Raw genomic sequence first — 16,539 nt, forward strand, 5'->3', positions numbered from 1 at the left:
TGTGTGTGTGTGTGAGTGTGTGTGAGTGTGAGTGTGTGTGTGTATGTGTGTGTATGTGTGTGAGAGTGTGTGAGTGTGTGTGTGTGTGAGAGTGTGTGTGTGTGTATGTGTGTGTGTGTGTATGTGTGTGTGTGAGAGAGTGTGTGTGTGTGTGTATGTGTGTGAGTGTGTGTGTATAAAAGACAGCATATAAACTTGGATAGAATCTACATTTAAAAAAAAAAAACATGAAACAGAGGTAACCTCTAGCCATTAGTTCAACAAGTTCGAGTCGGCAGCTTAGCTCTCCTTTGCCTGGCTGGCCTAGAAGGAACATGCAGACAGCCTTGTCTCAAGGTCAACATGTTCCATATGCAAACTCCTCATTCCTACCCTTCCACCCGCTGACTGTCCACAATGGCCACCTGTCCCCACCTGTCCCCCTCCACGCTGCCCATCACACCCCTGTCTCCTGTCACCCAGCAGTACTAGCTTCCTGCCCGCTGTGTGTCAGGAGCAGGACCGGGCCAGTGGCCCCACCGCAGGGGGCTTATCGACTCCGTGAAGAGACAAAGTTAGACAGATAACTGAAATAATGAATGACTCACCTCTTACATGGGATGCTTCTATCTGGCCAAGATGATCTGGCTTCTTGTGCATTTTTTTTTTCTTGACTATTTTCTGCTTCCATCCCTCCATTTGGCCCTCGGGCCCACACACATCTATTTCTATGATTTCCCCTCTGGGTATCGGTACCTGCTTCCTTTCCCAGTCAGTCCCCTTCAAGCTCCTCTTAGAACCACTTTCCCAAAGCATTGCTTTCATCTTCTTCTCAGAAACACGCAGAGTAACTACTGCCTCCCGCGGTAACCCCAAACCTCTCTGCCCGGCGCCCTCACCCTCACCCTGTCCCCTCAATGCCAGATCAGCTGGGTTTCCCAGACGCCCCTTTTCTGTCTGGCCACTTTGCTCGCTGTCTCAGATTGAAATACTCTTTCATTGATGCATTTACAGCCATGCAGTTCTGGACTGGGATGCCTTTCCTTTCATTGTTCCAAATTCCGCAAATTCCAGGCCAAACCCCGCCATGCTATTCCGAACCAGTGTCGCCCTCACCTTTTCCATAAAAGCGCTGATTTTGCTGACACGATAGAAATGAATTTACAAAGGACACCCAGTTGGTTTAGGGCAGTGATTTTCAATCTTTTTTTTTTTTTTTTTTTTTTTTTTTTTTTTTAACTCATGGCACACATAAACTAATTACTAAAATTCTGCAGCACACTAAAATATGTATTCTTTTTGCAAGTCTGACCAAACATAGGTACAGTTTTGATTTATTCACACCAGATAGCTATTGTGTTGGCTGTTGTCTTTTTTTTTTTATTTGCCAATCTAAGGGAAAAGAGGTCAGTGCTCCAGACCAAATAGTCAGGCACTGCATGTCTTTCCCCCACTTGATCCTCACTTGAGGATATGTTTTAGAGAGGGAGAGGAAGGGAGGAAAGGATGAAGGGAGGGAGGGAGGGAGAAAAGAAGAGAAGGGAGAATGGGAGAGGGAGAGAGGGAGAGGGAAGGAGGGAAGGAGGGAGAGGAAAGGAGGAAGAAAGGGAGAGAAGGAGTAGGGGGAAGGGAGCGAGGGAGAGGGAGGGAGATGTGAGAGAGAAACATCGATTGGTGGCCTCCCATAGGTACGTGCTCTGCCAGGGAACCGGCCTGCAGTGCGTGGTGTATGGGACAGCAGTGCAACCGAGCCGCCAGCCAGAGCGTGTTTTCAGAATTCTCGCGGCACACCAGCTGAAAACCGCTGGGTTAGGGTGATGACTCTGGGGCACCAACTCTCAAAACGGAGAGCTGCACATGTAGCGGACCTTTCTGACTAATAGGCGCATGGTTAGGAGTAAATGCTCTAGGCTGTGTGGGCCATATGTTGTTGCAACTACTCAGCTACCCTGATGTAGTGCAGCCAAAGATCTAACCTGCACAGCCAAGCATGGCTGCCCTAACATTATTTGCAGAAATAATGTTAGGGGCCGCGGGTAACCTTTGGCTTCTGGGCCATAATTTGTTGGCCCTGTTGTAGAAGAAGAAGAGTGGATCCTGGTGAGGGTTCCCTTCTGGATGGCAAAGCACAACAGGAAGTGCCCCTGAGATCAGCCCTTCCCTCCCCTGGCAGCTCCAGGGCTCCTCAGAGACAGTGTGCGCCCCCGGAGAAGATTGCCAGCCCAGAAGTCATCGCCATGGGAACTGGGCGGTGGCCATCTGTTACAGCTGTTTTGGCCAACGAAGAGGAAGAGCTATCGGAATCTACTGCTTCGCCTGAGTTGGAGATCGGCGAGGTGAGGGCCACCTGTCTCATTCTCCAGGCATCCTCCAGACTGGCAAGAGGCTTACTGGTCAGGAACACTGGGCCTAAGGGCAAATCCTCACCCATTTGTCTCCGTGCTGGCACTGCTCTCTCCTTTAACCCTTACAACCACCCTCGTCCTTGTAAGTGCTTTATCCGCCTATTTATTTCTCATGTGAAGAAATCCATGAGGTTCCCGGTCACCGTTGGCCTGATCCACCACAGAAACGGTCTTGTGCTTGGAAAGGTGTGTTTGGAGAGTAAGACGCCCGCTGCCAAGATTTCGTATTCCGATTTGGATGGGATGAAGTAATGAGAGTGCCTCACTGCTTCTAGTCTTTACAATGACCCTCCAAAGAGCATACATCTTTTCCCTATACCCATGGTAAACGGGGCTCACTGGGGTGAAGTAGTTTATGCAGCTTTGCCCACTTGGAAAGGTCAGAGAGAAGGTTCAGTCCAAGGGTAATGTCTGGCCCCATAAACCTCTGACCAGCCCTTCAAGCCCCGGACCTAACAGACCAAGTTCAATGTGTTTCAAAAGCCCCCAATGCTTGCTCTGTGCAAGGGAGGAGCTCTGTCACCTTTGTGGGCTCCGGTGTCCCTGAGGAGAACCTCAGAGAAACGGACAGGCCAGCCAGCCCTGGGGCGAGGGAACCGGGCCCAGGCACAAAGCAGAGGCAGCGTCGCCCGGGTCCGGGCACCTCCTGATCCACACCCGCAAGTGGCCGGCTACGGCGCTGATTTACACGCCCGGCGGGGGCGGAGGGAGGGGGCTCTTACCAGCCGGTCATGTTGAAGTCCCGGTAGAGCATCTTCTTCCCCAGCTCCTTCCTCTGCACTCTCCTCGGGAACTCCAAATGTGTGAACTCGTTTCCCAGCAAGTGAGGCTGCATGAAGGCCTAACAGCAACCAGAGAGGAAACAGACACACACACAGATTTAGAAGAAAAAAATACAACTCCAGAGATGCTTTGCAAATTGAGACAGGCTATCCATATTCCAAACACACACAACGTCCCCCCCCCCGTATTTTAAGGAAAATAGATTTAAGAATCCCAATGCAAATAGAAATCACCCACTTAATTTATTAAGGGATGTAACTTTTTCACTGGATGCGGAAAATTAAATATAAGCCAAGACCTGTATGGATTGCCAACGCTGTCAGGAAGAGAGACGTTTCTCCCAAGGTTCGCTTTTTAATTCAGATCACCTGCTGGCATGCTGGTGCGGCAAGAAAGTCCCCCCCCTCTTTCGGCCCAGGCTTTCTCTGCTGTCCCCTCCCCCCGTCCTGGGCCCCACGGCCTGGCCTTGGAGTCTCCAGATCAGTATGACGGCCAGGGCCAGAGCGAGCGGGCTGGGCACCCCAGACAGTGCTTTTTTTTTTTTTTTTTAAATATATTTTATTGATTTTTTACAGAGAGGAAGGGAGAGAGATAGAGAGCTAGAAACGTCGATGAGAGAGAAACATTGACCAGTTGCCTCTCGCATATCCCCCACCATGGATGTGCCCGAAACCAAGGTATATGCCCTTGACCGGAATCGAACCTGGGACCTTTCAGTCCGCAGACCGATGCTCTACCACTGAGCCAAACCGGTTTCGGCCCAGACAGTGCTTTCTGCTGGACGCCCGCCCTCCCTCTGACTCTCAGTGATGTGGCCGTGTAATTGGAAGCCGGTTCCAGAGCAGATGGCTTCCTCCCCTCCCCCAGGTCCCTGTTCACACTACGAACGTATTGAGCAAACAGCTACTTGGGGAATTGCTTTGAAACAACACGCAGTCTCATGGTCAGGTTCAAAATTCCGATCCCGCTCTCCAAAACACGGAACGCCCCAGTGCGAACTCCCGCTCAGCAGCCACGCCCGGCGCGTGAGCCCGGGAGCAGCACGGTGGCACAATGGGTCTTCCCTCTCCGTTTGGCAGGGAAAGGAGTGGGCAGAGCAGATCACGGCCTGGCCCTGCAGGAAAGCCAGGGACCCCTGCAGCAGGCCAGATGGCCCGTCCTCAGCCCTCTGGAAACAGGCGCCTCCCACATCTTTCCCAGGACCTGACCCCAAGGATCTCCCGCTGATGCTCACGGTGGTTTCGGGGGTGTCCCTGGGGGTGTTCATCACCAGCGCATCAGGAATAAAAGGGGGCCAGCTGAACTGTCCCCGGGCTGGTCGGATCTGGCCGGATAACGGAACTGGAGCCAGTGATTCTGAGCCGGATTGGGTACGTGACAGGCAGGCCCGGCCTGAGGGTGAGAGGGGGACCTCACGCTAAAGCCCCCCAGGTCTGAGGGGCTCTCAAACCTTGGCTTGGCTGCTGAGTCAAGGACACTTAACACTGAGTTTCACAGAAGTTGCCTGAGAGGGAGAGGAGGCGGGGGGAGGGAGGAAAAGGGGAGGAGGGAGGGAAGGAGGGGACTAATATTTATTTAACAGGGCAGGTCAATGGCCTGGGCTTTTGGGGAAATGGACTTGGGTTTGAACCTAAGCTCTGCACTTATCTCTTGTAAGCTGTATGCTTTTAGGAGGTTAACATCTCAGGGCCTGGTTTTTTAAATCTGTACAATGAGGTTAGTTATGTATTTATCTCACACTGCTTTAGTGATGAGATGATGTCTATAATGCACTTACCATGGTTGTCTCCGTTCCTAAAAGAAAACAATCATATCCACTTAATAACTATTGGGCCCCCTAACATCCGGAGTCCTGTGCTAACCGCTTTGTGAGTTCTCACTTCACCCTCCCAGTCACCTTACTGGCTAATCATCCGTGGGGCCCGGCGCAAAGTGAAAACAGGGAGTCCCAGTGCAAAATCAGGAATTCCGGAGCGTGACAGCGGAGCAGGAAGCCGAGCCCCGGGCCCGCGCAGCTGCAGGCCACATGGCCGAGAAGCCAGCTGTGGGCACAGGGCAGAGGCGGCTCTTCCTCCTCTATTTTGGTCCACCCGCGGCAATCAGGGGACAGAGGCGTAAAAAGCCAACAAGGAGCAGCACCTCTGTGCGCCCTGGATCACCTCCCAGAATGCGGTGCCGGCGCGGAGTCCTCTCGCACCCCCTACCCCCTACCTCTCATGCTGGACCAGACATTTGATAGGCTTTGTGTCACCACCCCAGCCGCCTAAAGGTTACTCCACAGACTCCGTTTACACAGGAGGACACCGAGGCCCAGAGAGGAGAAGACACGTAGCCTGGGCTCTTAGTCAGGCCTGAGTGGTCCTAGAGCCAGTGCTTCCTGTGGCCCTCAGACCCGCATCCTAACCCTTCCGCTGGCCCTTTCATCTTCCCACACACACACACACACACACACACACCCACAAAAACCGGTACCGGGACAACCCTAGGCCTGCGGTCATGGGGCTCCCCGACCACACACAGTCAGCATCACAGAGAGGCCCGGTGAGGCCCCACCTCAGCCTCTGGGCAGCTCTGCACGCAGCGCGGCCACAGAGAGGCCCTGACTGTCCGCTACAACGAGGTCACCTGAGGAAACGCACCCGCGTGATCCAAGAACCCAGCGCAGATCCACACGGAGGAACCCTACGCCGTCTTTTACAACGACGCCGCAGAGACGATGTGATGGCACAGAAAGAGGCGATGCGTCTGTAAAAGGCAGGTTACCAAGCAATGTGTGATGTGAGTGTGAGAGCTGATGTGAACTCTGTCATATACACACAGATCTCTGTGTGAGGCACAGATGTATACAGCTGTGCCTCTGTACCCACAGATGCCGACTGTACACATTGCTCTACGCCGTTCTATATAAGGGACCTGAGCATACGTGGTGGTCTTGGAACCAACCCCTCGCAGACGCGGGACGATATACATAAATGAACACGTGTGTGTGTGTGTGTGTGTGTGTGTGTGTGTGTGAATATAGACACACGACACATGAATAGTATATGATCAGCAAACACATTCGATACAAAGGCCATTCCCAAGTCCATTTCCTCACCAACCCTGGTGACTAACAGGAGTGAGTGTACAGAGTTCCAGGCATCTTGTCTCTTAGTCACAGTGCGAGTGGGCGCTCTGTAAGCAGGTACCCTCCCACCTCCCGCCTCCCGCCTCCCGCCTCCCACCCGCATACATGTGCACAGCCTGTCATGTGGGGAGATCCGCTAGGCGGTGGATGCCCGTGGGTAGCTGGGACTCCTCGCCAGCTCTGCAGCCTGCAGAGGCCACCTCACCTCTGCCTCCGAGGTGCAAAGGGGCCTCAAATGGAACACTGACATCTGCAGTCCCTTCCCACGCAGAGCCTGTCAGGGTCTGAGCAGCCGCCTGCGTCTCCCGCGATAACCCAAGGCAGCTCTAGCGCACCCACGCCGATGCCCGTGGTTAGCTGCACTGAGTTTTATTTCCTCTGAGGGGAAAGGCTGCCAGTTAAACTGTGCACGCTGCTTCCTTACTACTTCCAATTTTTATTTTATTCTTTCTGAAAGAGCTCCTCTCCACTCCGACAAGCCTCTATTGTCTACCACGATCGTGTGTGTTTGCAAAGGAATATACAAGTGACGTGTATGGGCTGAGGTCTTCCAGACCTTTTTCACTTTGAGAACCCAACAGCTGACTCACTCACGTCCACGCTTTTCCACACAATGGTGGCGTGGGTTCCTCGGGCGCGTTTCTTGGATAACCCGCAGAGGGATGACAAGCCTCCGGCCTGGGGCGCGGGGCTCTGAGGCCGCCCCGCAGTGAGCTAGAGCCAGCTTACTTCCACCGGCTTCGGGAATGCGGCTGAGCAAGCCGCAGAGCTGCCTCCCAGCCCTGCCCGGGCACAGCTAGCTGGATCCCCAAAGGTTCAAAGATGCCTCGCCTTTGTCTGCAGGGCTTTCTTCTGTCCCCGCAGGTCGGGGCTGCTCTTTTGCTGTCTGCACATGCCCAGGGGGTGACGCCCAGGCCATGCCTGCCATCTGCCTGACAGCAGCAACCCAGCAGAACACGCCCCAGCGCCAGACGTGTCAGAAAGGGAAGAGAGGACATCTCAGCTCTGAGGATCCTGTGATGTTCAGCTCCCCCGGGTGCCGCTGCCACCCCCTCAGATCTCTCTATCGCTACGGGCATTCTTCTCCCTGCCTTGCTAACTGCCACAGCCTATCTCACATGGTGCATGATACGGTTCCCGTCACAGCCATGGCCTGCCAGAGAATCTGTGTATTCTGTGGGTTCCTCTGACATATTTTTACTGTGTGTGTGTGTGTGTGTGTGTATGTGTGTGTGTGTGTGTTTTAAATATCACCATCCACATCCTAATTATAGACCTCCTTTTTACCAGCACTTTCCATACTCATGACTGTTGCATTTGTCAGATCTGATGGAGTTACTGGTGTCAAAGAAAACAACCACTCCAGAGCTAAGTACAGGCAGAGAAAACAGGTGGCTGATGAACGAAAAGAGACGCTAAAATACAATGGGACATGCACGCCGGTTTGCAGAGGGAAGTGCACTTCTGCTGATTCATGCATCGCCATACTTGAGAGAGTTTACACAGACAGTCTTTCCTCGTAAGCTTAGCTGTTACATCAAAATAGTGGCAGGTTTAAACAATAAAACCCTATCTCTCATAGTTCTGGAAGCTGGGAAGTCCAAGGACGAGGTGCCAGCAGATTGGTGGCCCGGTGAGGGCTCTCTTCCTTGTTTGCAGATGGCAGCCTTCTCCCTGCATGCTCACAGGGCCCACCCCCTGTGCCCTCCTGGGGAGAGAGTCCAGCGCTCTGGGTCTCCCTTTGTCAGGATGCTAACCCTCTCAGATCAGGACCCCACGCTTGTGACCTCACTTAACCTCCTTACTTCTGTAAAGGCCCATCTCCAAGTTCAGCACACCGGGGGTAGGGCTTCCACATGCGTATAGGGTTGATATATGTACATAAACTCATCAGGATATCATAGCATGTTAGGACAGCTTTCTATTGAACTTACTCATATTCACAAATATTTCTACCATTGGACATAGATTACTTTTGTTTAAAAAAACACACACTAAAAAAAGAATTTTTTTTTGAGAACCGGGTTTTTTAACTTGGTTTTAGAAAATGGCTGTGGAGCTTCACTGCCCCTTCTTACTCCAATCATCCGAAGGAAAGCTAAGGTCACTGGGAAGGGCCAGCCAGGTGGGGGCCCGCTCCAATGCGGAGCGCAGAAGCATGCTGCTTCCCAGCAGGCTGGCCCGGGGACATTGGCTCTCAGAAGCAGAGTGGAACCCACAAACGTGGTCTCACTGCCTGCCCGGAATCAATGACGTGGCTGGTCTGCTACCCTGTGGCAAACATCGCGCAAGCCAGCATTTTGGGATCTTGAATGTCGAAAGTGATTTTACTTCTAACTCAATGTAAGCAACATATGCAACGTTTAAAGTCTGCACAGTGTGGAAGCAGGAGTTTGTTAGGTTCTTTCCTACCATAAAACCTTGTGATTTACTGATTCCAAACTTGTAAGATCCCTGGACACTTTTCGCATGTTTTCCTCCCCTGCTCACACCCGGGCAGCTCACCAGTATGCCCACGTGATGATGGCCTCTTCCCAAGGTACATTTCACCGGGATGCTGGTCTGTTAAAAAGGTGAACTTTAACCGGATGAAAATCCAAGAAGGGAGCAAGTGAAAGCTCTGGACACTCTCCTAAACACTCCTTATGTAGCTGATATGCTGCATATAGTTTTTCTTTCCCTCTCTGACGATGCTACTCATACACACGTATGATAGAAGCATCTGCATTGGATGCGAGGAACAGCAGCTACACGTAAGCATGTTTATTATTTTTAAAAGTGCCTGGCATAACTTTCAGCGGACCCTTACTTAGCCTTTATTCCTGACGCCTGTTGTCAGCTTGCCAGTGAGGGGTGTCGGCCAATGAAGAGACCGTCCCAGGTTTGGGGGTAACAAGTCAAAGGAATGTGTGCATCTAACACAGGAGCTCCTGAGCGGGCCGGGCACCAGGGGCTAAGAATTCAAAGAGTGAAAGAAGAGGGCCCTCTGGTCAGAGCGCACACACCCGCGGGGGAGACTGAGGAGACACGGAGATTTCCCCAGGGCTAAGGGACCACGATGGGGAGGGAATCGGACTAGGATCTGGGAGTTGGCCAAGCAAGGGCTCCAGGGCGTGGGCAGCAAGAGCAGAGGCAAGGAGGCAGGAAGTGGCCGGTGTGTGGAGGGCAGAGGGGGCAGGAGTGCATCCTGTCTGCCGCTCACCTTGGGCTCCTGTAGGGCACCGAGGAGGGCCCTTCCTGCAAAGGGCAATACACAGCTAAATACAGTGAAAGTGCTTTTTTAAAAAAATATTTATTTTATTGATTTTTTACAGAGAGGAAGGGATTGGGATAGAAAGTTAGAAACATCGATCAGCTGCCTCTTGCACCCCCCCTGCCTCCCCCGCACTGGGGATGTGTCCTCAACCAAGCACATGCCCTTGACCGGAATCGAACCCAGGACCCTTCAGGCCACAGGCCAACGCTCTATCCTCTGAGCCAAACCGGTTTTGGCTGAAAGTACTTTTTATAAAGACTTTTCAATGAAAAAAGTACATACACACACGGTAAGGTGCTCTATCCTATGTGTACAGGTTGATTGAATTTTCACAAATTGAACACACTCATGGCACTGGCACCCAGATCAACCAACAGAGCGTTGCCAGCACCTTGCGGTTGGGATCCCGTCTGATCCCTGGGGCTCCCCACAGGGAAGCAGGATCCTATCCTCCAGGCTGGTGTTGCCGACTCTCTAACCCTATGGAACCCCAGGGGCAGCCCCCTCGCCAGACGTGAGGCCTGTGAGGTCCATCCCTGTCACCGTCACTGCAGTGTGTTCACCGTGACTGCTGTATCCCCCCACCCGTCTGCTCCCGGGCCTGGGACAGTGCCGTCTGCGCTGGTAGAGACAGTGCCGTGTGTGTGCACGTTCTAGTCTCCTGGTGACGCCTGAGCACACCTCGCTTAGGTACACAACTAGGAGGGACTGCCCAGCGTTCATGGTCACTGCCAAACCCCTTTTCAAAGTAGCTGTCCCAATTTCCACTGCCGGCAGCAGAACACGGAAACTAAAAACACTCGTGTCAAATGAGAGAGCAGATTCCATAACAGGGAATACTTCATCAAGGCCTCTAGCTAGAAAGCTTTTATCTTCGTTCATTTAAAAAAAAAATCTTCAGGCCTCTCAATATTTGAAAGGAAGTTATCCAAATGAGGGTTTTCAGCGTTTAACACAAATCTTTAAAATAATAAAGCAGTTTATCCTTTTATCCCTTAAGGGGGGATAAACCTCGTCTGATTACATGAGAGGAGAACTGGAAGTCATCCATTTCAAGATGATTTATCATGAGAGAAACTCTAAGGTCACAGATGAAAAATTAATTACGTCAGCCAAACCGCTGGTGACCACACACAGTCACACTAACATCACCCGGGCCACTCCTCCTGAGCCCCGGCTGCCTGCCTGGCTTACAGGCAGAGACGGAGTATTTTGGTTTGGGGAAGGGAAGAAGAGAGGAAGGGAGGGAGGGAGGGAAGGGGAAGGGAAAGGGGAAGCAGAAGCAGAAGGGAGGAAGACAAAGGTTGAAACGGCTGAGATCTAAATATGCATGGGTTAGACTCTTTCCTAAAGAATTTTCTCAGTCATAATTTGTCCTTAAAAATCTCAAAGTAATAAGAACCAAGCATGTGTCTATAAGCTATGATAGAACTGAATGCTGATGAAATTTCTGTCTGGTTTAGGTGGATGTCAAGAAAGGTTCATGTTTAAATTTTGCAACCAGAGGGAAGGAGTATGCCCCTGAAATAACTCAAATCGTAAAATTTCTATCTTATGATAAAAGAATCCCCCATGGAAAATGGTATTCAAATGGACATGTTACACAAAATTGCCTACATCTGTCAACCCTACACAGTTTAATGCACAGAATAAGGGGCAAAAACTATTCATTCCCACAAAATAGATGAGGTTTTCATATTCATTTACCTAAAGCTTTTTCTTCCTAAAAACCGGAGGAAGGACATTCATTTGAAGAAACGACTCATGTCAGCAAAAAAGGATATGCCCGCATATCTGGGATATCTCTCTGCATATGCAGATGGAACTCAGACATTAAACAAAAGGCCACAGACTGGTCCCAACAGCAGGGTGGCCATGAAAAAGTCCTTCCTGCATAATTAGACTTGAAAATGAAGAGGTTTTACGTGGTCTCTGGTATATTCACTGTTGTAAGCACATTACACATATTGCAATATTAACCCACTAATCCTCACACCATCCTGTGAGGGTCCTGCAGTTACCTTGTGTCACAGAGGAAGCAACTGAGGCTCAGAAAAGATGTGACAGCCAGGTAAGTGTCTGCCTGAAAAGCATCAGTGAATCCCACCTGCCTCCCAAAGCAGATGAACTTGACCTTATTTATAGGGGCACGATATCACCTCGCTTCTTTACACCAGGCAATTCTTAAGGGACCTTGTGGACAGATGGCTCTGACTGTATGGGCCCAACTTTTCTTTTCTTTTTCTTTTTTAAAAAAAATATATTTTATTGATTTTGTAGAGAGAGGAAGGGAGAGAGTTAGTTAGAAACATCGATGAGAGAGAATCATTGATCAGCTGCCTCTTGCACACCCCCTACCGCGGATATGTCCACAACCAATGTACATGCCCTTGACCGGAATCGAACCTGGGACCTTTCAGTCCGCAGACCGCGTTCCCGCCTCTCCAGGCCTTGGCTCTACCCACACGTTCTGTGCAGTTTGCCGGACCCCTTAGTATTTCGTTCCAACCCCCCGGGAGACATTAATGAAAATAAAGCCCCGCAGAAGAGCAAGGCTTATTCATGACTCTGGGACCATCAGCCCTCCCCAGCTGCGGGGGCAGACGTCGGCCCGGCCTCTTCATCACGCACCTGCCACGCTGTGTGAACATGTCACACCCACAGCCTGCCTGATTAATCGCCAGCCCAGGAACCCACGGAGCAGAGTTCACGTGACACTGGGAGGTGCAGGAAGGGCCCTGGAGGTTGGCATGGGAGACCAAACACAATGAACCAAATAGTGGATATGGGTAGAACAGAATCATTCAGTTGCTACCCATATCCACTATTCAGTTCATCCATCATCCCATAATCTGCTTCTAGCCCCATAATCCCCCAAATCCACACCGCGCATACCAAGGCTGTTCCTCTGCACACGGACCCAAACGGTCCAAGTACCAGAGGTTCCCAGCCCTCCCTCCCTCCGTCCAAGAAAATCATGAACCTTTTCTACTCGTCAATCAGCCCTGGGGCTGCAGACAGCTGCCCACACCAAGCCTCTAAGGCACATGTGTCAAACACAAGGCCCGCGGGCCAAATCCGTCCCGCCAGGCCTTGCAATGTGGCCCGCACCGCGCTGTCATCACTGCACTCCGCTGCGTTTCCATCACAATGACAGTTTATGACTGTTCAGTAAACCATTCGGCCCGCGATTTAGGCTGGATTTTAGATTTTGGCCCCTTCTCTGATTGAGTTCGACACCCCTACTCTAAGGACTTGGAAGTTTTAATAATTCTATCGTGTTTCTTCACACCTCATAAAAATAAAATTTAATTTGACCGACACTGTTAACTCCCCAGCTATGTACTCATTTGTTTAAATCGGGTAAAGGAGACAGCTATCCTTATACTAAACCGCTTCACAATTAGTTCCAGAAAAATGTTTAAAAAAAAAAAATGAATCGGGTAAAATTCGGTGCACTCAAAATATAAGATATGTACAGTAGGTCCTCGGGTTACGCCAGAGATCCATTCCTACCTGCGATGTAATGTGATTTTTGCCGTAAGTCGGAACCCACCTACATAAGCACCTACGTCACTCACATGGAGCACACACAGCAGTAATGAAGTGACACAGTAGAAAAAATGTAAAAGAAAGGTAACAATTCCTGACCGTTACTTGTGGTAAATAAAAAATAAAAAACATATAGCACGTATGTATGTCCATTGAAATGACAGAACTTTGTTTTGTTGTTTTTTTTTTTTTTGTTTTGTTTTGTTTTTAATAAATAAATGTGAGATGGTGATGTAACCACAAAACAACGTACATCAAGTCCGACGTAACCCAAGGACGCCGGGTGTGTATTTTATGTTACCATGGGATTACTTCTCCTACCAATTTCAGAACATAGGATGACTATCTCATGGGAAGTATCCCATGATCCCACTGAGGAGAAAAGGAGATGCAGGATCCCGAGGGGGGGGACTTGAGGTCACACAGCCCAGCCGGAGCTGGGCGGAGAGAAGTCCAGGTCACGCTGATATCATTTTCAAATTCTAATTCTAATTCTCTCAATACTGTAAAGATTTCACCACAAGGTTATTGTATGCTATAAATCCCCTAATTCAAATATGTCACAAAGATTTGCATTGTCAGTCACGTGACTAGTACCACTGGATTTGCTCATTTCAAAGCATACATTCTTAGACTCCTACAGAAGACAACCAGGATATTTCATAGCCTCGTCACTCACACTGCTGTTGTCAGGAGAGAAGAGGTTCAAAGGGAAACCGACCTGGTTTAGGAGCAAGGATTAAAGAGAAGGGGGGGCAGATGCTTCCCTTTGAGAAATTCAGACATTAGGCTCAGGTCTGGGAACTAATAATGTCCACATTAATTGTTCAAGAGCGACACCAAAACACCCATTACTCTTAGGAACATCGTGAGTGATTACTAAGTAAAAAGGAGGAGGAAAATATTACTGTGGTTTGTGGGCCAGTAGGATTTGAAGTATCAAGACCCGAATGCCTCAAATAATACCAAATGAGGACTGGGGACCACAAAAGAATCTGCCTGTGTGCTTTCATGTACCCCGTACACCTGCTCCTGAGGTTTTCTGTGCCCGTTGCAGACGGCGAAGCTGGGCTTGGGAAAGGGCCTTGCTGAAACCACAGCCTTGTTGCGTGACAAAGCTGAGAGCTGAAGCCATCCCAAATAGTCGGCTGACACTCAGGAATCCGAAACATGTCAGCCTTCCGGTCCCTCCTCAAAAGTCAACGTTTTGAGTTTGTTTTTGTTTTTTTTCATCATTCTTGTAACATGAAAATGTGAAGTTATTTCAAAAGTTAAGAAGTTAACCTGGGATTATTACCCATTGCTTCTAGCAGGAAAACAGGAACTTTCCACTCAGGGGCAAGGAGGGGATGCATTGCCATCAAGGCGTGGGAGGCTCGGGTGCTGCTGAGACAGGCCTCGGGGGGAGGTGGAGGGGAAAGTGCTGTGTGGTCAGGGCCTCCTCTGGACTGGTGTGAAGGCAGCTTGAGCCCCCACCCCCAAACCTGGGGGCAGTGCGTCTGCTTGGAAACCACTGGAAGGTTAGAAAGCCATCGCCGGTAGAGAGGGAAGAAATGTCTCCACGCCGGTGCTGGGTGCCAGCCGAGTTATGTACCAGGCAGCTACCCAAAGCAACAGGGCTTACTTACCGAGTAAAACAAAGAAAAGGACAGAAGAGAAGACTGAGGGAAACTGTCAACCGAACGAAGTAATCAAATCCTGGCCATTCACACACCTGCTGAAATGCCGAGACACGAACCATGTCCCTTTTGAGGAGCCTGGGTCAATTCTTGTCTAAGTGTAGAGGGTCATGTTCTCCAAAAAGAAGGCCAGCTGCCAAGGAAGTGCTTCACCCACATAACTCTGCACAGCGAGTCCCCAACGACGCCCCACCTAACGTAATCTAGGGGGAGAGCGAAGCCACTGGCCTGAGATGCTCACCCTGCCCCTGGCCCTGCCCCTACCCCTGCCCCTGCCTCTGTCATTTGAAGGGGAAGTAGGTCTGTTCTGTTTTCCAGAAAACTCAAATCTCCGAGTGAAGCGAAGCTTCTCAAGCTCTGAAAAACCAAACAGGCCCCTCTTCTCCAGCCTTCTCATCGTCTCACCCCAAAGAGAGCGATCTACGCGGAGAATTTATTTTCAGGGCAGAAACATTTTCTGACACTGCATCTGTCCCAAAGGATCCTGGAGACTCACACCGGGGCCTGGCGTGAGCAGGAGGCAGCAGGCTCTCGGGCTGCCGTCCTCTCACCACGGGACCCGGGCCGAGCCCCTCCGCTTAAATTCAGGTGAGCGGCAGGCCAAGGAAGACGGTCTGCGCGCCTCAACCCCGCGCTTCCTGTGGCGCACACCGCCCCGTGAGGGAAGCAGAGCGATGCTCTCCGGTCCCCCAGAGGCCAGCGGTGCAGGGACACCCTTTACCTCCCCTCGGGGAACTCCTGCACCTGAGGGAATGCCTTGAGTGGCTGCATCCCAACTGCCACCATCCCGACCAAAAGCCAGCCCGAGCCCGGCACAGGGAGAGGGGCAATCCCTTCCTGATAGTGAACCTCTAGGTCACGCACGCTGGAGACCGTCCAAATGTCCTCCCTGTTTAGACAATGACACAGGGGTTTCTGAGAGTTTCCATCAAAAGCATCCGAGTGCTTTCTACTTTTTAAAAACAAACAACAACAACAAAAAAAAACTAGTTTCCAATGACTCAGCGATGTTACTTATTTCAGTGTGATCACGCTTTATAAAGATTTAGTCCTCTGGGGGCGGGGAAAAAAAAAGGAGGAACAGAGCATGCGTTTGGCCGCAGATGGGAGAAAAGCAGCCGCAGTGGTAAATGCACAGAGGCGGCGAGCGCCGTCACACGCGGAGCAGGATGTGCGATCGGAAGGTGTGTGTGGGGGGAGCTCATACCGTATGTCCTGCGGCTGCTGCGGGCCGCTCCCACGTCAGGAGCAACGTGCTCCTCCCCAGCACCCCCGTCCCCCTCCCCCCGACACCGGCAGGCTCTGCCAGGCCCCGGGACGCTTACCAGGTACTGGAGCCGCTGGCGCTCCGTCTCGGGGGTGAATTCCGAAGACATGGGGATGATTTCTCCGTTTCTGACGATGATCGCCCTGCAACGGTGAAAGCGTACGGTCACAGCCGGCCTCCCAGGTGCCCCGTTCTGTGTCCCCTCCCAGCTGAGAATATGCATCAAATGCCAGCGGGAGACTTTCTCCTCCCCCCACCCCCCGCCCCAACCAGGGCAAAGTTCCCCGTCACCAACTCCACCGCACACAGCGGCACGGCAGGTGTCACACTCCAGTGAGCGTGCGTGCCCCTTGTCTGCTCGCTGGACCCACTCCTGAATGCCCAGCCCCGGGACTCACCGCCTAGGAGATGCTCATTGAATACAGGGGTGAGTGCATGGGGGATGCAACAGGGGTCAGGAAAGATGAGCATTCTCCCATGGAACTTTCTGG

At 51.2% G+C, this 16,539-nt stretch overlaps 1 protein-coding gene across 1 annotated transcript in view; it reads right to left on the reverse strand.

Moving 5' to 3' along the window:
* Window positions 1-16,539, reverse strand: part of PPM1H (protein phosphatase, Mg2+/Mn2+ dependent 1H) — a 226,381-nt gene that overhangs the window by 58,845 nt on the left and 150,997 nt on the right. Inside the window, exons 5-6 of the mRNA XM_036458585.2 lie at window positions 16,107-16,191; window positions 3,107-3,225 (exon numbers count right to left, since the gene is read on the reverse strand). Of these exons, the coding sequence (XP_036314478.1) occupies window positions 3,107-3,225; window positions 16,107-16,191 (204 nt within the window). The remainder of the gene's footprint in view (window positions 1-3,106; window positions 3,226-16,106; window positions 16,192-16,539) is intronic.

Source organism: Pipistrellus kuhlii, unplaced genomic scaffold (assembly GCF_014108245.1).
Source record: "Pipistrellus kuhlii isolate mPipKuh1 unplaced genomic scaffold, mPipKuh1.p scaffold_m20_p_3, whole genome shotgun sequence".
Lineage (NCBI taxonomy): Eukaryota > Metazoa > Chordata > Mammalia > Chiroptera > Vespertilionidae > Pipistrellus > Pipistrellus kuhlii.